This window comes from Protopterus annectens, chromosome 14.part0 (genome assembly GCF_019279795.1).
Source record: "Protopterus annectens isolate FY-2018-M chromosome 14.part0, PAN1.0, whole genome shotgun sequence".
NCBI lineage: Eukaryota > Metazoa > Chordata > Ceratodontiformes > Protopteridae > Protopterus > Protopterus annectens.
In genome coordinates, this window is record NC_056748.1 from 838,594,503 (window position 1) to 838,616,533 (window position 22,031).

General features: G+C 41.0%; 1 protein-coding gene across 1 annotated transcript in view; it reads right to left on the reverse strand.

Moving 5' to 3' along the window:
- WAPL (WAPL cohesin release factor) overlaps window positions 1-22,031 on the reverse strand; it is a 3,318,690-nt gene that overhangs the window by 82,928 nt on the left and 3,213,731 nt on the right. The window contains exon 19 of the mRNA XM_044056596.1: window positions 3,417-3,505. Coding sequence (XP_043912531.1) covers window positions 3,417-3,505 — 89 coding nt within the window. The remainder of the gene's footprint in view (window positions 1-3,416; window positions 3,506-22,031) is intronic.

Genomic DNA, 22,031 nt, shown 5'->3' on the forward strand with positions numbered 1-22,031 from the left:
AGGTTGTGGAATACCCATGAAGGCAGAAGGCAAAGTATCCTCAGAGGATAACGGAAAGGACCCAGGAGTCTTAGGTGATCTGTTTCTAAGCAGGAAGGATAGAGGGGTCTGACTACAAATAGGTTAGTAGTCACAGACTACCTGGCTTGCTCGGAAAGGGCTGTTTCTGAGCAGCAGGAGTAGAAAAAGCAGACTTAGCAGAATAAGGCTTTCAGGCACCTCTTTTACTTTTAGGAGGAGGTCTGGATAGCTTCCCTAAAAAAGTGGTTTTAAGAGGGACAGTTCCTTTGAAATCTTGAAAATGGTGACACAAAAAGATTTTTAAGGTCCTGGATGATCTTGCCCTTTTCTTGCAAGGATGTAAAAAGTTCTGTAGTTGCAAACCCAAACCCAGCCCTGGAATCTAGTAGAGCATCCATAATTTTAGCTTTGATGTTGTCTGGCAGTGGCTGGAGCAGCCAAGTGCATCTCAGATGGACACAGCCAAATGCAGCCGCTCTGGCAGATGCTTCCACTGCATCATAGCTGCATTTAATAGAATGATGTTTCACTTGGGCAGAGGAACCTCAAATGGAAATAATCTGGGATTTAGTTTTAAGATTCTGGAAACTCATAAATTAGTTTAGTGACTTGAGAAAGGAGGGTTAAGGAATACTTGGCTATATGGGTCTGGTTAGTTTAGGGCCCTAAAGACCAGAGTGGCCAAAGTATATACTTTTTTCGCCAACCTCTCCATAACTTTGCTCTCCTTGTAAGAGGGTAGAAGGGAGGTAGAAGGCAATAGCTTAGAGGGCTTACCTGTAGCCACAGACTGCAGCTAGGTCTACATAAGGGCACTTAAAAATTACAATCCTCTGACACTTTATAGAACCTGTCTGGCCTTTTATGGGCAGCAGGTTGTGAATATGGACACTTGCTAGCACAGGAGAAAGCAGCCAAGAACGCTGGAAGCACTGAAGGAACTGCAGATGGGGATACAGAATCCATCCATCTCTAAAAGATCATATATTTTTTGTATGTCTGAGACCTGGGAGTAGTCCCACTTGAAAAATTCTCTCATTTTCACAATGGTCTCTCCAAAGGTAATATCTTCCCCCTGGAGAGTCAGTTCCATTTGATTCCTTCTCTGGGGAATCACATTCCAGTGGAGAAGACATCTGGGCAGAGTATGCCAAGCACTCATCCCCAGAAGAATCATCCTCAGACGAATCCTCAATCCTAATCCTTTTTGGGAAGAAACTGGAGAAAGGGAAGGAGAAGGAAGAGAAACTTCTGTGGATTGCCCAAGTGCCATGAAGGCGTCAAACAGTCCGTGTGAAAAGGCTTGCCAATCAGTGAATTGTTGCTGAGGAGAAGAGTGCTTAGTTTTCTGCTTCTTCTTCAGTGGTGTATCCATATGGTGGAAGGACGAGGGACCAGATGTCAGCCTGCATTCAACAATATTGCAAGGGACCTCCTCACGAACCAGAATTTGTGCAATACCTTGAGGGCCTTCAGAGATTATGAGCCTACGATCCGGCACCATGTCCAAAGAGGACGTCTACATACCCCCCCGAGGATGTGTTAGCAGGATCCTTTGCAGCCTCCACAGCAGTACCCGCAGAAGAATCACCAGCTACCTCCGAACAGGTCTTCAGGCCAACACAGGTTCTTAGGAGAAGCATCCAGAACTGGAGGATCAGCAGAAACTTCAGGCCTAGATTTCCTTGCCTTCTTCAGAACAGGCTCCCCTGAAGGACCCGATGATATTTTCCATAGCAGTGTGTGCTAAACACTTAAAATGTTGGTTCTCTAGACATAGATTAAGAGAAGCGAGATGACTACGCAGGGTCTTTGGGACAAAGGCCTTACAAACAGCACAGGAGGTACGGTTGTGGTTAGGGCCTAGGTAAGAGAGACACAAATTGTGAGAATCCTTGTGTGGAATTTGTCTTCCACACTGACATTTGCTCTTCCTAGATAACATGTAATGCCAGCAAACAACAGCGGCACAAAGAAAGAGTAAGAAAAAACCCAACAGAGCGCTTAACTGAATTGGAATCCACAACTTCAGTGACAAGTAAATGACTGGAGAAGACATTCAGACTGGCGGCAGAAAAGCTCTGCGGATGTTGCATGCCGATGTCTACCATACACCCGTCACTTTATGACAGATGTTGGAAAGGATCCTATGTGCAACGTCGCACATACCTTACAGCAGCTTTAGGCTTTTGTATACTGGCCGGACGTTCAGGGCATCCTGCGGTGGCCTCCCTCATGTTATGAATACTGCAACATATGAACAGAAGGATATCAGTAGATGTTCGAATTCCTCACTGCTGCAGTAGCCACTCCATCCCCTTTCTTCTGTATATAATTGGTTGTTGAAATAAAACAAATACATGTTTATATCTTTCTGGAGTTTCAGGATGAGTAAGCTTTCTATTTTTGTTTTGGCAAGAAAAGTCCTGAGGTTGCTTATACTCTGACTGCTGATTCCTTCCAAGGGCTTGCCCAATTAGCAGTCAGTGTGTAGGTGAGGAAGGAAGCCACAGCTTTTTGAAAACCGTATGAGTATTACATCCTAGGCAGGATACATCCCAAAGGCTAGTGTGGCAGTAAGAATGACAAATATCTACTAGCAAGGACAAGCTACCTGTCCCTGCTGCTAAAACAGCAGATCTTCCTTAAGGGAGACCAAAAGTACTGCCACTGGTTCTCTTGAAGGAAGAACCAAGGATGCCTTGGCCAAAAAAGACGTGATTAGATGTACTCTTTCTTGCCTGTTAAGATTGCGACCTTTTATTTTACTAGAAAATGGAACGGATGACCACTCCATTTTAAGACATAGCTTAGTCATGTTAAAATTACTAAGAATAATCAAGACTTTTACAGGAAGACAAATCGCAAACAGAGATGGTGGTGAACAGTAAGCTGTATGCAACTTAACATTTTAGAATTTTATGAAAAATGAAAACTTCAGCTAAATATCAAAGACATTTTATTGCTGTATGTACTATGGGCTATTTCAAATATACACACACCAAAGAACCTAAAACAAGGTGCACTAATTATGAAAATACTCTGGAAGCAACAAATGTTCAAACTGTTGTTCTGACTTATGTCCTCCTTCTGAACTAATCAAGAATAAAAATACTTATTTTCACACAATAGGCTCATCTCTCAGTCTACAAAGAGTATCTGCTCATACCCTTCTTATTTTTATGTATCAGAGTACTTTTTTTCAGAAAACTGCAGAGTGAAATGTCAAGTGTAATATGTATCCTCTATTTGGAGAGTATACTCAGACCTTACTTTATCATACGCACATTGCACAAGCACATTTCACTTACTTAGGTCTATAACTCATGCTAGTCTTAACATGACAGCCAAAAATTACTTTATTCACAAAAACATAACAAAGTAACCTGACTTACTGGACTGTCCTGGCATAGACATCCCAACAGTAGTGCAGTGTACGAGGCAACAATGCAGTCCTCCATGTGCTTCCCAGCATGTTGAAGCGCTGTTATAAAACAAAAGACATTAAATAATTTTCAAAAGCCAAATAAACTCAAGACAACTTGCTCTTTCTCAATAAAATTTGCAGAGTTTTATAAACACAAAAGTAAATATTTTTAATATCTCTATTAAACATTAAAAAATGGTGTGTGTATATATATATATATATATATATATATATATATATATATATATATATATATACATACAGTAACAAAAAAGTACAGTTGTGCACACTTACCATAAATGTAGATGTTTGAGTGCCTTCACTGTTGCAGTCATCACATTTGGGTTATCCCTGCCAGGGTAGCCCTCGGCTGACCTGAATACCAGAGACTTAGTATTTCTGTGTCGGTTGGTGTCACTTGAGGACTGACGTCAGGTCATCAGTGGTGTAAAGGAAGGCAGCCAACACCATTACATCAGTTTTTCTTGCCCTAACCTGTCAGGAGCCCCCAAAGTACGAGGCCAGGCTCTGGTGGCAGAACCCCACCAGTGGAAAATAAATACCAATATGCCCCTTGTAAGGAAAGGAGAAAGGTAACAAAAAGAAAGAAAAAAAAGGGGGGGGTGGAGGAGGGAAACCAGGACTGCAACAGTGAAGACACTCAAACATATATATTTTTAAGTGTACACAACTGTACTATGTTCATGTTTCACTGTTGCAGTCATCACATTTGGGTAGATTCCCAAATCTGAGGAGATGGGTGCAGGCAGTCAAGGAAGCTAGGGGCTGGCTAGCATTCCCTGCAAGACTGCAAAGGCAAACCCTGCCCTGGATTTGGAAAAGAGAGGCAGGTGGGTAATGCTTGGTAAAGGTGTGAACAGATGTCCAGGTGGCAGCCTCCAGGATGTCCCTGGTGGGGAATCCTCTGAGGAAAGCTGCAGAGGTGGAGGCGGCTCGGATGGAGTCTGTCCTGACCCCCTTGGAGGGAGGCTTGCCATGCTGTTTTTAGCAGAAATGGATGCAGTGTGCTATCCATTTGGGAATGGTTTGCTTGGAGATGGCTTTGCCCTCTGCCCCTGAAGCAAAACTAACCAGCAGTTGATCAGACTTTCTGAATGGTTTATTCCTGTCCAGATAGTATCTGAGGTATCTGTGCACATCTAGAGAGTGCAGAATCCTTTCCCCCTTGTTTTGAAGTTTAGGAAAAAAGGTGGGCAAATGGATGGATTGGTTGAGAGCCACACTGGACATCACCTTTGGCATGAAGGATGGATTAGTTCTGAGGGATACCCTGTCTGCATGGAAGATGATGAAGGGTTCCACAGCCACGAGTGCTTGCAGCTCAGAGACTCTTCTGGCTGAAGTGATGGCCAGGAGGAAGGGCGTCTTCCAGGAGATAAATTTTAGCTCTGCAGAAGAAGCTGGCTCAAAAGGAGATGGTGTGAGCTGTTCCAAGACAAAGTTTTAAATAAAGAACCTGTTTACTATACTTTAATTGGATTTTTATTCAAAGTTTCATGGTGCATCCTTGAGATTTTTTTGTTGCTGGATTTGTTTCTTGGTCTGCAAGGTGCTTTACTCGAGAGGATTATTTACAACGTTATTTGTTTCACCCCCTTTTTTCCGATCGAGCCATGGCTGTTGAACCTACGGATATAATAGATTCTGATGCATCGAGGCCTGAAAAGGTATTTCACTTAAACAACTTGATGGAAATAGGACTGAATCCCTTGCTGAAATTAACCATCAAAGATTTTTCTAACAGTGATTCTACTAATGTTAACCGGAAGCACAATATGAACGTTATTTTGCTCACAAGACGGCTAGAGAACAAGTTATACAAACTGAAAAGCGTGCAGTGGCAAAGACTGCATATGGAAGCTTGCTTGAGCTTCCGACTTGTGCCTAGGGGTCTACGGATCTTAAAGATGCCGACGTATGGAACAACGTACCCGGAGCTATTAGCTAAGTGGCAAAAACTAAATCTAGACACGAGCTTCTCTTACACGAAGCTATTGATTGAACATTTCACTAAATCGGAAGATACTTTAATAGCAGAAATCAAGATTATAGAATCTGAAGTTGCCAGTTTGCTGAATGATAATGAACTTGACACATTGTATAATGATTTAAAATGTACGTTATTTTCAATCGACAATAAGTCCCTTCTAGACAAGAAAAAGAAACTAGAAAGGGACTTTGTCGATTTTCATAAAGGTCAAGTTTTTTCTTGGCCGAGAGATAAGATGCCTGTACAAACCAATCATTCAACTTGCAATATGGGGCAGTTACATGCTACGCACACACCTAAGGAGCTATCGACCACTAGAAGTGAGACTTCACTGGTGACTTCATCACTAGAAGCCAGCATCAATACGGAGCCTTTGAATTCAAGCAACGCTAATGTCAACAGTGCGAACACTACGGGATCGATGATTGCAAAAAAGAGAGAAATAACAACAGCAGCATTAGTGCACATAAATGGGGAAGGAAATGCTCCTAAAAGAATTGACGGTCTTGACGTAGAACACTCCAAAAATCCTGTTGTTCGCAGGAAGATGCCTGTTAATGGCTCGGCTGTCACCATTCTAGCAAATGAAAGCGAAGTCTTTGTTGAAGCTGATGATTTTCCATCTTTTCCTCTCCCAATTCAACAACTAGAAAGAAAGAGATGGTCCCCACAAAACAAAGTAAGGAAGAGAAAATATACGGAAGAAATCTACGAGAATCAGAAGAAAGCTTTGAAGTCAATAAGCAAGAACTAGTGGTAAATATTTCCAATTATGAGTTAGATGAATCAGAAATTTCTATACTTAACAGAGGTTTGAATTTCATACCCTTTGGCATTGTTGATGTTACCAATTTCATCATTGACATAAAAATGTTCACCAGAAATATTTCCCTAAAGATGATGTACACTAATGAAAGCTCAAATACTGAAAATACAGAAAAAATTAACATTTTCAAAAAACCCTCAGTCTACATGCCGCAATTGCATCCGCTTTTAGATGTATTTGAGCGAGCTTGTGAGACTGATTTGATGAACTTGTATGCTAATGAAAATGTTAAGACTGAGTTTTTCAATATGTCAGGTATAGAAAGGAAAGCCCTCCTGAACTTACAAAAGAATGAAGATATCGTCATTAGGCAGGCTGACAAAGGGGGAGCAGTGGTAGTAATGGATAGAGCTATGTATTTGATGAAAATAGCTGATATGTTAGCAGATGAAGCGACATATAAACCATTAGGCAGGTACTCTTTGAATGATTTAATAAAGAGCTTTCACAGTCATCTCTATGATTTACTATTGAGCAATGTGATAGATGAGAATCTGTATAAATATTTTTTAATAGAAGATCCATTGATTCCTACCTTCAGGGGCCTTCCAAAGATCCATAAAAAGTTCTCTGACTCCCCCCTTAGACCCATAGTGTCCAGCAAAGGCTGGTTAACAGAGCCGATATCCATATATTTGGACAAACAATTTAAACCAGTTGTCAATAATGCAAGCCACATTTTGAAAGATACACAACAATTTCTGGAAAATTTAGCTGTATCCAATAATCTGATGCCTATTGGCAGAGATGACATCTTTGTAACCTTAGATGTCAAATCTTTGTTCACTTGTATACCTAATACCATAGGTATAGAATATGTGAGACTCTCTCTATTGGAAAAGGGATTAACAAACAATAAGGTGATACAATTGATGTTATTATTAGAAATGGTATTGGATAACAATGTATTACTACATGAAAATAGCTATTTTTTGCAGAAAAAGGGAGTTGCTATGGGCACTCCCTGTGCAAATTCCTATGCCAATCTGGTATTGGCTTATTGGGAGGATATGTATGTTTTTAATAATGTGTCATATGCTGAATGTATCAAATATTATGGTCGGTTTGTCGACGATGTGTTTTTTGTATGGGGAGGTAATGAGAAGGATCTATATGATTTTGTGAAGTACCTCAATGGTACCACAGACTTTTTGGTTTTTGAGAATACATACTCCCAGACTGACATTGAGTTTCTTGATGTAAAGCTCACTAAAGGACCTAATGGGATAGATACAGAAGTTTATAGGAAGCCGAGTTGGAGAAATAATTTGTTGCATCGAAATAGCATGCACCCCAAACATATACATTCTAACATTGTGAAGAATCAGGTACTTAGAACATCTAAACTCACCACTCGAGATACTGTTTTCAAAGAGCAGGAAGCCGATTTGGTTAGCAAGTTTACATCCAGAGGGTATAAGGAGGATGAGGTGAAAGAGACGATAATATCATGTAGTGATTTAAGAACTCACAAAGGTAAGCCGTTTTTTCATAGGCAAGTCTGTGATAGTGAGAACACTGTAAGCATACACAAAAAGAAAAAGAAAAATAGACTAATCATTCCATACACGAACAGGAATGGGCAAGTAAAGCAAATCATAGAAAACAATTGAAAATTATTGTTGATGGATGACAGGATTAGAATGCTAATAGATGACAAGCCCAATATAACTTACAAAAATATGAAGTCCCTAAAAAGATTATTGTGCTATGAACAAACAGGGAACAAGTCACTGCAATCACAAAGGAAAGGGACTTTCCCCTGTCGCACATGTAACCAATGTAAATATATAACAGACAATGAAAGTTTTACACATCCCCATACAGGTTATGTGTACACCTTTAAAGGATACGCAGATTGTAAAACAAAGGATTTAATTTACTTAGCACAATGTGAAACATGTGACAAATTTTACATAGGAAAGATGAATAGAACCCTTCGTGAACGGATAAGAGAACACATATATGCAGTGAACAAGGAAAATGAAACCAATGCCTTGGCACGTCATATTATGGAACATGGATCCAGCCATAGCTTTAAGCTTAGAGTGCTCGAACTAGTGAGAAGAACAAATAGATTAGGTAACATAAAAAATCATACAGAGGAAATAGAGAGTAAATGGATTCTTAGGCTACAGGCACATAAATTTGGGCTGAATGAAAAAATCACTTTGAAGCCATTTCTAGCATCTAGGTCCCTTGAAACATTGATATTGGCATTCAGTGCTCACTTATGTTGCAATGTTTAAATGTCATTTTTATTAATTTTTAATTATTTTTACAAAACATATAGGTTCCAATACTTTTAACCTGTTATTTTTGATCAAATAACTAATCCACATGGTCATATAAGCTTTGTTTTAAAAATACTAATTTCAGTATTGGTTTCTTATGTTGAATGGATCTAATGTATTTTTTTACATATGCATTAGTATCTTATTTGTATTTTTAATCTTTGAAGCACTTTTAAGCACTAGCACTTTGATACATTTATTAGTTAAAATAAGTTTAAATGAATCTGCATATAGTTTTTAAATATTTCTATTTATTGTGTTTTTTGAGATTATGCACTTGCACTTTAATTATAAGTGGTTTAACTAATTGATTGAAGGTGCTAATTGTTTTTATATTTAAAGAGTAAGTGAGACGTAGTAGTATTGAGGTCTGAAGAAGCGTCTTTTAGACGTGAAAGCGCTTACCACTGTTATATGTCGATTTAAATAAAGAACCTGTTTACTATACTTTAATTGGATTTTTATTCAAAGTTCCATGGTGCATCCTTGAGATTTTTTTGTCGCTGGATTTGTTTCTTGGTCTGCAAGGTGCTTTACTCGAGAGGATTATTTACAACGTTATTTGTTTCACCCCGGCAGGGATAACCCAAATGTGATGACTGCAACAGTGAAACACGAAGAACATCAGTCCATAGTAACATTTCATTTATTTTCATGTACTATACATTTTAACAATTTTCATTCACTCCAGTACATAAATTGCTTAATTTCAACCTTGCCTTAAATGTCACTCCTCCTGAACAGAATACTTATACTTGTATGCAATCTGCTCCTTCCTTTTCTGAAAATCCAACTTTCGGTTCTTTTATCATCTTTACAACATTCACGAATTCATTACTCAATTACAGTAAGTTTAGATTTTGATTTCCATACTCTAGTATTTTTTTCCAGCCAATAGCATTAAACTTAGTAAAATCTTTCTATGTATTCAGGACATATCCTAGCTGCTCAGAATCATCATTTCTTTAGTTACAACCACTACTTCTTACAACCACTCTGACAAAGTATTCTGTAAAATTTTTAAATCTGCCAACATGTTGCAGTAAGAAAAAAAAAAAAAAACATATGTTCCAAATTACCTTTCCTTTTCCCATCAACCTGCAGGATCTGCTACCTGCCTAAGGAAAAATTCTCTGAAGTCTGCCCGATGGCTTTGCAAACTCTTCCAAGCAAAACTCCTAAAACCTCTGGACTTTGCTGCATACTTGGGAGCTGTACATATGTGCCCTCTCTCTGTTCCTTTGTATAGTGCCTTTCCATTCTCGTCTTACAATGTTTTTTTAATCTCCTGCGATAGATTCTTATAGCTGTCATGTGATATTTTATATGTCCTATTAATTATCCCTTTTTAAACAGTTACTTCTGTTCTAGAATTAAATGAAAACACTGCCAGAACTGGCCTTTCAACTACAAAAGTAAATATTGTACAACAATGAATCCACCCACAAAATGATTACACTATAGATAGTTAAGTATATGTTAACAGAATTTTCAGAAATGTTCTCATGCATATATATCTAAAGAATATATGTACTTTTAGTGACAAAATCACTAGTCAGTGCAATACATAAACAATCAGATTAAAATTACGTGCCACTGGTCTTTCTACAAGCAGGAAACAATTTTGGGAATAGGTCAGTGGTCTGAAGGTCCTGAATCTGAATGGGGCCAGTACATTACATAAAAGAAATGAAAGTTATGTACTTGTCATAAAATTAGATGCCGTCTTCTTCCCTGCATCTCAACTGTTGGTATATTGAATTCAAAGCCAGCAACATTCAGACCTTTAGGATCCAAGGTTCTGACTCCTCCACTGCCCACACTGCTCCTTCATCCTAAGAAATCCTTAGATCAAGTTTGCCTGACTATTTCATACTAATAAGTAAAAAAGGGGCCGGAAATTAAACAAAATAGTCAATGAATGAAAGTAACAGAAGGCCCTGGGTTAGGTTCAGTAAAGTCAATTGAAAGCCCTAGACAAGGACAGTGACAACTTGGAAGGGGACAGAGGAATGGAAAGTTGAGATGAATGGAAGACTATACAAATCTAGCTTTATTAAGTACATCACATTCGTATCTCTACTACAAATCCTGCCAGGACTCCTGGAAGGATATTTTAAAGAATGGTGGAGCCATATGAAGCTTGGCACCTAGACTGCAGGTCCAGCTTGTAGTGGGAAATAAATCTGTGCACAGTGGACCAAGTAGCCAAAGCACAGATATCAACAAGAACTCAAAAAGCTAAGGAAGTGGCAAACAACCCTTGCAGAATGAGCATTAAGCTTTTGAGGTAAAGGCAATACTTTGGTTCTACAAACAAATGTAATGCAATCTGACAACCAGCTGGACAGTGTGACCTTGGAGAGACTATTCTCAAATTTAGCTTTAGAGGACAGAAAAAATAGCCAGTTTTCTTAAGGTCCTTGGTTCGTGCATACAGACGCATAGTGGACTATCCAGCAAATGAAAGGTGTATTCAACATTGCTTGAAAAATTAGGAAAAGAAAACCAGCAGATTAATTGCCTGATTTAAGATAGAGAGTCAGAAGCAACGCTGGGGAGAAAATTAGGATTGGACCAAAGACAAACTGTGCCGTTGTGACATACCAAATGCATTTTCAAAGAAAGGCATTCTAGTTCTGTCACAGTCACAGGCTCAAGTGTGTGTGTGTGTGCGTGTGTGTGGGTTTAAGGCTTGAGGTAAAATAGTTCTATCCCAAGGTGGAACAGGGTGCCTTAAATGGGGGTTGTAGGAGGAAAGGTCCCTGCAAAAAGGCCTTGGGTCATTTCAATGAAGCAAATGGACTACAGACTACACCTACCTGAAACTTTGAAAGAGCTGCCAAATGGACTTCAATGATGGAGTAGCCAGCTCCTACATGAAACAAATCTGCAAGAAATATAAAATCTATAGCAACTGAGATGAAAAAGGATTCAGACTCTTAGCAGATGCACATACTGCGATAAACTTTCCTGGAAGAGGGCTTTTGAGATGATGACAATATGCTGAGCATAGCAGACGAAAACCTGGAATTTTGGTCATCATTAGAAGTGTAGAAGCCAAGTGGTCAGGTTCAGGGCTGTGATGTCTGGGTAAGGCTTGCCTGAAGGGTGAGAAAGCAAATTTGGAAGAGGGTCCAGCATCCAGGGAGGGTACACCAAGTGAGGTCATAGAAAGTGGAACCATACCTGTCTATGCCTAAAGGGGGAGATTAGGATCACCTTGGTCATGCACCTAGTCACTTTCTGAGGAAACTTGGTTACGAAGGAATTGGGTGGATAAGCATATAGGAGACTTGTGGCCAAGTGTGGACTACAGTGGCCCTCAATGACTTTTCCTTCTTAATAAATGAGGGCAAAGTAGCTGCTGCATATTTTACTGGAGAGGGTTAAAAATAGACAAACATGGCTGAAAATCTTGGTAGCCAATTGGATAAGAAACCACTTGTGATGCAGGATGAACCTGCTCAACTTGCCCACAAATACTATCAGATTTTCCTGGAATACGTGGTGTGATCAGAAAGCGCTAGGAAGACACTGACCACTGCCAAACCCTCATGGCCTCTTGACATAAAGGGTAGGGGCAAGATCCTCCCTGTTTGTTGATATACTACACCACTGACATGTTGCCCTTCCAAATTGCAAAGACACTCCTGGGAAGGAAGCCCGATGTTGAAGTTTCTGTGCTTTGGACTCCTCCTCTCAAAATGCACCCCCCACCCCAGAAGGGGAGCCTCTGTAGTTACTTTGACCACTGGGGAAGGGAGAACAAAGGAACGTACTTGAGAAACTAGAGAAGAACTCGGCCACCAATGAAATGCTAGTCTGCAGATTTGTCATGAAATGGACTGGAAAGTGCATGGGTTGGTGTTGCATAGACCACTGTACTGATAGGTCCACTATAACACCTTCATATGAAATCTAGCATGAGGAAAGTACAGTTGTGTAAAATCTTACCACAATAGCAGATGTCCTCCTTTTCACTGTTGCAGTATTCATCACCTCTGGGCTCTCCTGCCAAGGACAGCCCAAGATCTGGCCAGTACATTACAGCCTTTATTACCTTAGGAGCATCATATACAAGACATATGCTCCCCATTGCAAAGGTAGGGCATAAAGGTGATGTACGAACATTTTCAACCAGAACTAAAGTGCCCCGTGAGAACTAAGACTCCCAATGGAAAGAACATGTATGTTCAGGAAAAGGAAAGAAGGAAGAGCAGGGGGGGGGGACCTCTCGGCCGGCAAGAAAATACTCCACATGGAAGCGTGAAAAAGAACAAAGGTTCAGAGGGAGTGTATGAATACTGCAACAGTGAAAATGACCAGCTGTTACGACAAGATTTTCCACAACTGTACTATATCCTTCCATATCACTGTTGTAGCACACATCACCTCTGGAAGTGTACAAAAGCTACTGAAAATGAAGGGAGGAGGAGGCCTCCACAAACCCATGTAGGACAGCCTTGGCACAACCTGCACTTGCATTAGAAATGATATCCAATTTGTAATGTTTAAGTGAATGTGTGAAAGAAAGACCAAGTAGCAGCTTGAAGGATGGAGTCTAAGCCCCTGAATAAGCCACTGCTGTGGTAGGATGGCCCCCAACAGAATCAGACAACTGCTTGCCATTAAAGGAATAACAAAAGGAAATGGCTTAGGAAATCCAGGAGGAGAGATGGTTTGCTTAGATATTGCCAAATTCAAAGCCCTGGTATGAAAAGAAAAAGTTGGTCACACTTACGAAAGGCGTTTGTTTTGTCTAAATACCTGAGCTATCTATTAAAGTCCAAAGAAAGAAGAATCTTTTCACTGGCAGACTGCAGAGAAGGGAAAACAGAGGGAAAGCTGGACAGACTGATTAAGGGATAACTCATTAACCACCCTGGGCATAAAAAGAATTCATACAGACATACACCCTGTTTCTAGGAAAAAAACAAAAATGGATAGACTACCATCAAGGCCTGGAGTTCAGACACTCACCTGGCAGAGGATAAAGTAAACAAAAGAACAGTATTCCAAAATGTTGCAAAGAAGGAAAAGTGACAGGCTTGAAAGGAGTCAGAGTCAGTTTTTCAATAACAAAATTAAGATCCCAAAAAGGGGGAATAGGCTTTCTTGGGGGTCTGACATGAAGGACATCTTTTAGAAATTTCTTGACCTAAAACCTAGAAGCCAGAGAAAGATTCAGTGGCAGAGAGGCAGATACTGTGAGCTTTCACTGAAGAATATGCCAGGCCAGCGTGAGGCAGTTCATACAGGCAAGAAAGAAGTAAAAGAATCCCCCGAAAAGAGATCCCAGTGAAGCCAAAGACACCAGAGAGAAAATATCTTCCACTTGGACATATATAAATTTCTGGTAGTGGGCTTCCTGGCCTCCTGCAGCACCCTAAGCACATCATCAAAAAACTGGTGTTGGAAAGGAATCAAAACCCTATCACCCAAAGTGTCAGTTGAAGAATGGGCAGGTAAGGGTGAAGGAGAGATCCTTTGCCATGTGTGAGAAGGTCCATTTGGTGAGGTAACTTTTAATGAATTGCACTTCAACTCAAACCAAAACAGAATTAAGTGCAAGAATCCTCTCCAAAAAACAAGTATGCATTATTCACCAATATACTCCTTCTAGAAGAAGATATTCACCTTAATCCTGACCCTACCAATCACAAAAAAACACAAAGATAATTCTGCTGCCCAACCTTGGTGATAATTTTTTCTGCAATAAAGGTTAGAAGTACAAGAAATAAACTGCTGAACTACATGTCTGGATTATCCAACAGAAGCCTGATGTTCTTGCTTTAACTGAAATCTGACTTAAACCCAGCATAAACTAGTCCGAAGCTACACCTCCTGGCTAGATAATCTGTAATGACTATATAAACAGAAAAGGTGGTGGTATTGCTTTAATATTTCCCAATACCTACCACATTTCCCCTTACAGCAAATCAACACCAACATTTAGTTCAGCAGAGCTTCATATTGCTTTCCTCAAAGCATAAAATTATAAACAAATATACATTAATGTCCTTTATATTCCTCCTGGAGACAATACAGCTATACAGGAAGATATACATAGGATATCCTTAACAGGGAAAGAAGTAAAGGGAGCCTTTTCGGCTCAGACAGACACCCCTTGTTAACAAATATAAAATAAAAAATAAAATAAAAAATAAAAATAAAACACTAGGTGATGTGAACTTCAAATGGTCTGACATAAACTCTAATTCCCCTACATCTAGCATGAACTGATATGGTTTCACATAATTAATAGCTCAACACATTACAGCAAGACATCAAATTCTCTATTAGACTAATTCCTAGTATCAAGACCCTAGCAAATACTCGGGTCTATATTAGATTAAAGTTTTAGAACTTCGAATACCATATGGTTGACACCATATGATCGAAGATCTGAAACTTTGAAAATCTAAAAAAGAAAAAAGTAAAGTAAAATAAAAGTGTTTTAGCAGGGGGGCAAGCCCCCCTGCACCCCCCACACCTCCTGCTACTTCAATATACCAACTCTGAGAGCGCACTAACAGAGAAAGGTGCAGAAAGGGAAGATTTCCCTTTCATACGCTGTAGCGCGATCTCGGAGTTGGTATATTTAAGTAGTGGGGGGTGCAGGGGGCACAGCCCCCCTGCTTAAAGCACTTACTTTTGTTTTTTTTTTTTTTTAGATTTTCGAAGTTTCAGAACTTCGATCATATGGCATCGACCATATGGTATTCGAAGTTCTGAATACTTTGTTAATCTAATATAGACCCAAATACTCCACCACTGGTACAACGTATTTATAGAACATGTAACCTTTCCAAGCTTAAATCAGAAATGTTGATTACTACACTATCATCTATTAACTGGAACTTCCTAAAAATCCTCCCTTTAGACAATACTGCAATTGAATTCAATATAATTTTTCTAAATATACTAACCATCCTTGCACCACCTAGAAGGAAGAAACTGAAAACAAACAATGCAATTTGGCTATCTGAAAAGAGTAGAATGCTAATGCAGAATAGAGAAAGCATAGAAAGAATGGTAAAATATAAAATACCTCAATATCTTGAAAACGTCAGAATGCTTTGCAATTGTACTAAAAAGAAAACAATTGAAGAAGAAAAAAAAACACTACTATAATAACTTTCAAAATATTAAACACAACCCCCAAAAATTTGGACATCCATTAAGGAAATCTTACATCCCAGCCAAAAATTCAACCCAAACTCCCCTCCCAATAACTCATCACTCGAAACTGCAACATAGTTCAATTCTTATTTTACAGACAGTATAGCATCTCTAACCAAGGATTTCTCAACATCTATTCTTAACACTGCCCAAAACCCAGATATCACCATGTCCACATTCACCTTCAAACCTGTGCCCACATCCTACATAAAACTACTTAAACAACCTTGAACTGTGCTCTTCTTCAGCTGATGACCTTCCAAGCAAGTACCCAAAACAGCCAAAAGCATTGCTCATCCTCTTTCAATCCTTGAAAATAGGTCGATCCAGGAGTCCCACTTTCCCTCTCTCTGGAAAAAAAGTCACAAATTATCCCTCTGCTCAAAAGAGGAAATTCAACAAACATGAATAATTTTAGACCTCTAGTAATCTTAATTCCGCTCATCAAAATACTTAAAAAATGTATTCAAAAACAATTGCTAGACTATCTCCTGCAGGAAGAGCTCCCATCCCCTACACAGCATGGCTTCTACCCTTCCCATAGTACTAGCATTACCCTTCAAACCTATATAGATAATGTAAATAAAGCTAAAGATAATGGCAAACTAGTCTCTTCCTTATTTCTAGGCTTGTCTAAAGCCTTCGACACAGTTTGTCACAGCAAACTACTTCTTCAAATGTCACCAGGTGTCTCTCACCCCACCTTTAGATGGTTCAAAACCTACCTGTTCAATAGGTATCAGTTGGCAAAATGGCACTCTACGCTCTCTCCTTACCTCCCAGTCACCACTGGTGCACCACAAAGCTCTATCCATGGTTTCCTCCTCTAACATTTTCACCAACACTCTCTACACTTCCATACAACAGACCACTCTAATACAATACGCAGATGATTTCACCCTCATTTGCACATCTGACAACATGGTACACCACCAAAAATTACTCAGGAAGCTTTAGCAGTCACTGAAAAGTACAGTTGTGTACACTTACCAAAATGTAGATGTTAGAGTGTATTCACTGTTGCAGTCCTAACAAATGGGTTATCCGGCCCCCAGTAGCCCTCGATCGGCCAGAATACCAAAGGTAAGTAAAAATTATGTCGGCTGCCGTCGGTTGTAAAGGACGTCAGGGTGTCCGATATAACAGGAGGCAGCCAACATCACTTCCTCAGTCTTTCTTGCCATAACAATCAGAAGCCCCCAGAAATAAGGCTGAAGCCAAAAGCAACACTGGCAAATAATACCCAAATTAGCCTGTACCTCAGGAAAAGATAACAGAAGAGGACCAAAAAGGGGGAAGGAGGGAGGGGAACCAGGACTGCAACAGTGAATACACTCGAACATCTACATTTATGTTAAGTGTACACAACTGTACTATGTTCATCGTGTTTCATTGTTGCAGTCCTAACAAATGGGTTGATTATCAAAGCCCAGAGAGAAGGGAAGAGGAACCAACAGAATCAAGGGTTGGAGATAATACCCTGTAACACTGCAGTGGCAAACCCTGCCCTAGGCTCTGGAAAACAGAGGCAAATTGTAATGCTTAGTGAAAGTGTGAACAGAAGACCATGTGGCAGCCTCCAAAATAGCTTTAGTAGGGACACCCCTTAAAAAGGCTGCAGCAGTGAAAGCCGCTCTAGTTGAGTGGGTCCTAACCCCTTGAGAAGGAACCTTGCCATGAAAGGAATAACAAATGAATACAATGTGCTATCCACTTGGAAATGGTTTGCTTAGAAATAGGCTTGCCCTGAGCTCCAGGGGCAAAACTGAACAATAACTGTGCTGATTTCCAAAGGTCTTTAGTTCTGTCCAGGTAAAACCTGAGCTGTCTGTGCACATCAAGAGAATGCAGGATTCTTTCACCTTTACTTCGAGGATTAGGAAAGAAGGTAGGAAGGTGTATGGACTGATTAAGAGTCAGGCTAGAAACCACCTTAGGAATAAAGGAGGGAATAGTTCTCAGAGAACCTCTATCTGCATGGAAAATAAGAAAAAGCTCCATGGCCATCAAAGCTTGCAGCTCCGAAACCCTCCTTGCTGAAGTTATAGCCAAGAGGAAGGCGGTCTTCCAAGAGAGAAACTTTAAATCTGCAGAGGCAGCTAACTCAAAAGGAGGAAGAGCGAGTTTCTCTAGAACACAATTAAGATCCCAGGCTGGAGTAGGTGCACTTCTGGGAGGTTTTAAGTTGCAAGCACCTTTGAGAAACATTTTCATCAGGGGAAGAAAGAAAATTGGTTGTTCAAGAGAACAATGAGCAAAAATGGCTGAAGCATGGATCTTGATAGAGGAAAAAGAAAGACCACCCTGAAGCTAATCAGCCAGGTATTCCAGGATCAGAGGAAGGGTAGGCTGAGAAAAAGATTCCCCTCTAGCCTGCATCCATTGAGAGAACCTTTCCCATTTGCCAGCGTAGGACTTCCTAGTGCTAGGCCTCCTGGCCTCCCTCAGCACGTCAACCACCTGCTGGGGAAGGGAAGAAGAAAGGGAAGGAGTCATATAATGAGCCATGCTGCCAAATGGAGAGACTGAAGATGAGGATGTAGAATGTTTCCCCTCTCCTGAACCAAAAGATCTGGCTTCAGAGGAAGATGCCAAGGAGGAAATTGGGAGAGACTGTGAAGCAGTGGATAACAATGCTGTCTGGGCCAGTCCAGAGCTATGAGACTAGTCCTTGGTCGTTTGTCCCTGATCTTCTCTAATAATCTGGGAAGAAGAGGAGGGAAGGTGTACACTGATAGCTACATCCACTTTCCAGGCTCTGCTATGACTCTGTCTTGCCCAAAAGTGAGGTGGAAGATGGATGTCTGGAGAGGAGAAAAGATCCACCTGAGGTGTGCCCAAACGTTGAATGATGCTGTTAAAGACTGCTCTGTTCAGCTGCCACTCGTGAGGATGCAGGGTTTGCCTGCTCAGCTGGTCTGCCAAAACACTGAGCCTTCCTGGAAGAAACTGAGCTAAGAGATGCAGATCCAGGGATGCTGCCATGGACCAAAGATTCATGCTTTGTCTGCACAGGGGGTAAGAGTGAGTCTCTCCCTGCTTGCTGATGTACCACATGACTGTGTTTGTTGTCTGTTCTGACAAGCAGGGTCCCTGGAGAAAGAAGATGCTTGAAAGCTAGTAAGGCCTGCTGAACTGCAATCAACTCTTTTAGATTTATGTGCAGGTGCATCTGCTGGGTGTTCCAACGTCCCTGTATAAATCTTCCATCCAGGTGTGCTCCCCAGGCGTAGTCCGATGCGTCTGTAGTCAGAACCTGAGTGGCAAGAGGTGGTCGAAAAGGCATGCCTTTGTTTTGTAGACAGGCTGTTGCCCACCCCAGAAACTCAGTCTGCAGAGATGGAAGCAGAGGAATCATCATATCCAGGTACTGTGTGTGTTGACACCAAATGTTCTTGAGGTACCACTGCAATTTCCTCATATGCAGTCTTGCATATGGAATCATGAGAATACAAGATGCCATGAATCCCAGAGCTTGCAGGTATTTCCTTGCAGGGAGCTGGGGCAGGTTTGTCAAGTCCATGAAGTAAACTGAAAGAGTTGTCTGCTTCTCCTGGGTGAGATACATCATCTGGGCAGTTGTGTTCAGACTTGCGCCCAGGAATGTTATCTCCTTGGATGGTACCATTTTTGATTTTTTCTCGTTGAGGGGGTAAACCCAGGGAAGAGAGAAGAGTCTTTACGAATTCCAGATCCTTTAACAGCTGTTCCTGAGAACTTGCTTGAATCAAACAGTTGTCCACGTATGGGAAAATCTGAATTTTCTTCTGCCTGCAAAAAGCAATGACTGGGGCCAGGCACTTTGTCAAGACTCTGGGAGCAGTACATAAGCCAATGGGCAGCGCAGAGAATTGAAAATGTTGCTTGCCCACTCTGAAACGAAGATATTGCCTGCAACTTTTCCTGATAGGGATGTGCAGATAAGCCTCTGAGATCCAAGATTACCAGTCAGGAATCATTTTCTAGCATTGGTAGCAAATGATGCAGAGTGAGCATTTTGAACTTTGGAATTACTAGAAAAGAGTTCAGAATGGAAAGATCTAGGAGACGATGCCAGGAGCCTTTCTTTTTGGAACTAGGAAAAGCCTGGAATAGAAGCCCTGGCCTACCTGCTGAACAGGAACTGATTCTATTGCTCCCAGAAGAGACAGACAAAATTTCTTTTTCTACTTCTCTTTGGTTTAGAGGAACGTCTGGGAATCCCTTGGGAGCTGAAAGGGTGTGGAAAGAAAACTTGTGCCTTAGGGACACCGTTCTGAGCAACCATTTGTCCTCCGCGATAGTAGCCCAGACATCTGCAAAAAGGGCCAACCTTCTCCCTAAAGGGCTCCCCAGGCAAACAAGAACAGGCAGAAGTTGGAAAAAGTAATTGAGAGTGTTTTGATTGAGATGCAGGCTTGGAGCTTCCCACCTTAGAAGTGGAAGCCTGCCAACGCCTAAGACCTTTGAGGGGTAGCTGCCTGCCCCCTATAAGATTTGTAACCTCTAGTCCTGGAATGGTTCTGTCTGCTGATATCAGGAAAAGTCCAACTCTTGGAAGGGTATTTCCTGCTAAAGCGAGGAGGTTGAACTTGCAGAAAATCCTTAACAGTTTGCATGGACTTGGCCTTATCCTCCATCTTAAGTACCTCCTCTGCCTTGCTACCAAAAAGAATGTCTTTATGCAAAGATACATCCAAAAGCTTAGCCTTGAGAGGTTCTGGAAGAGGCTGTTCTCTGAGCCAAATGTGCCTTCTAATAACAGATCCAGTAGCCATAGCCCTGCTGGAGGCTTCATGGATGTCAAAACCACAATGTAAAGAATGCTTATTGACCATACTGGCTGAATTCAGTAAATCCTGCATGTCTTCACTCTCTGCCAAAAGAGATACACTTGCTATCCTAGACTTAACAGCCTCCAAGATGTGCTGCTGGTACTTCAGCATATGAAAAAGACAACTGGCAGCTCTAATAGCTAGAGTGGCAGAGGTATAATCTTTCTTGACCCACCTATCTAGGTTCCTAAATTCCCTGTCAGAGGGATTCCTGGTAACTGTGGCCTTGACTTCTTTAGGGCCTTGATAAATAACCTCTGGATCTGTCAATGGGTTCCTGAAAAGAAACAGATGAGAATCAGGGACTCTGTAATACCTGTCAGGTTTTCTCGGAGCAGGAGGAACCAAATTTGGAGTCGAGGAATTTTCCAGAAAAACAACAACAACTTCCAACACAGGGAATAGCAAGAGGCTTATGCTGAGGTAAATGTAACGTAATAATCGTTTTTGTCTCCATCTATTCATTTAGTGACCACTGTCCCTGCAAACGGGTTCTCTCTGTCCCCCACTTTCTGAATCCTTGGCCATTGGCGGCATCTGCAGTGGAGAAACCAGCCACAAGGACTCAAGGGCTTTGGACAGAACATATGTTACTGTAGGTGTCTAGCTACGTCTCCCTCTTAGCCTGCTACCATAGGAAGTACCTGATCTAAAGCAGAAATAACTGGCTCTACCCACACTGCTAGGGACGGCAGCTGCACCCCCACCCCCATCTGCTGTAAACACATTTCCCAGTTAACTTTTTCTTTTTAGTTATCAGTAAACCAAGATAAAGCTCTAGGTGAAAAAAGTTAACCCTGTAGATACACTGGAATTGCCCACTTGTAAAATAGAGGCAAAAAGCTACTTAAACTGCCACTTTTTGTCTGCTTCAAACTGGATGTCTACCCAGAAAGGACACAGCTGAAATCAGGTCTATAGACTGTTTTTCGTATAACTCCTAACATTTTGGCTAATTAGACACTTACCCTGCAATCTTTAGCCTGGGGGGGGGGGGGTTCTAGCCTGCTCCGTTCGCTACGCTCACTTCACTCCCCTCCCTGCCCCCAGTACCTCTACATTTATTCTTAGCCTTAACCCCACCCCAATTGCCAACAATTAGGCTACACCACTACTCCCCCTACATCCAACACAATCATGCTACTACCTAATATAATAACAATTCTAACCTGCGTAGTTCTAGCTCACATTACATCCTACCAAGGCTCCACAGTCACATGCCCAAACAACTTCCACTGTACTCTCTCAACACCCTCCCTCAAACATTTACACTATAACTACACAACCCCTGTCACCAAAGCCATCCTCTCAATACATGCACTCCATTACCAAACACCTAACACACTCAAAAATAAAATATCCCCAAGATACCATAAAAGCATTTTACTATGTATATAAAACATATCCTAAATACACTCTAAAAACTAGCCCTCGCTGGAGACATCCATCCAAA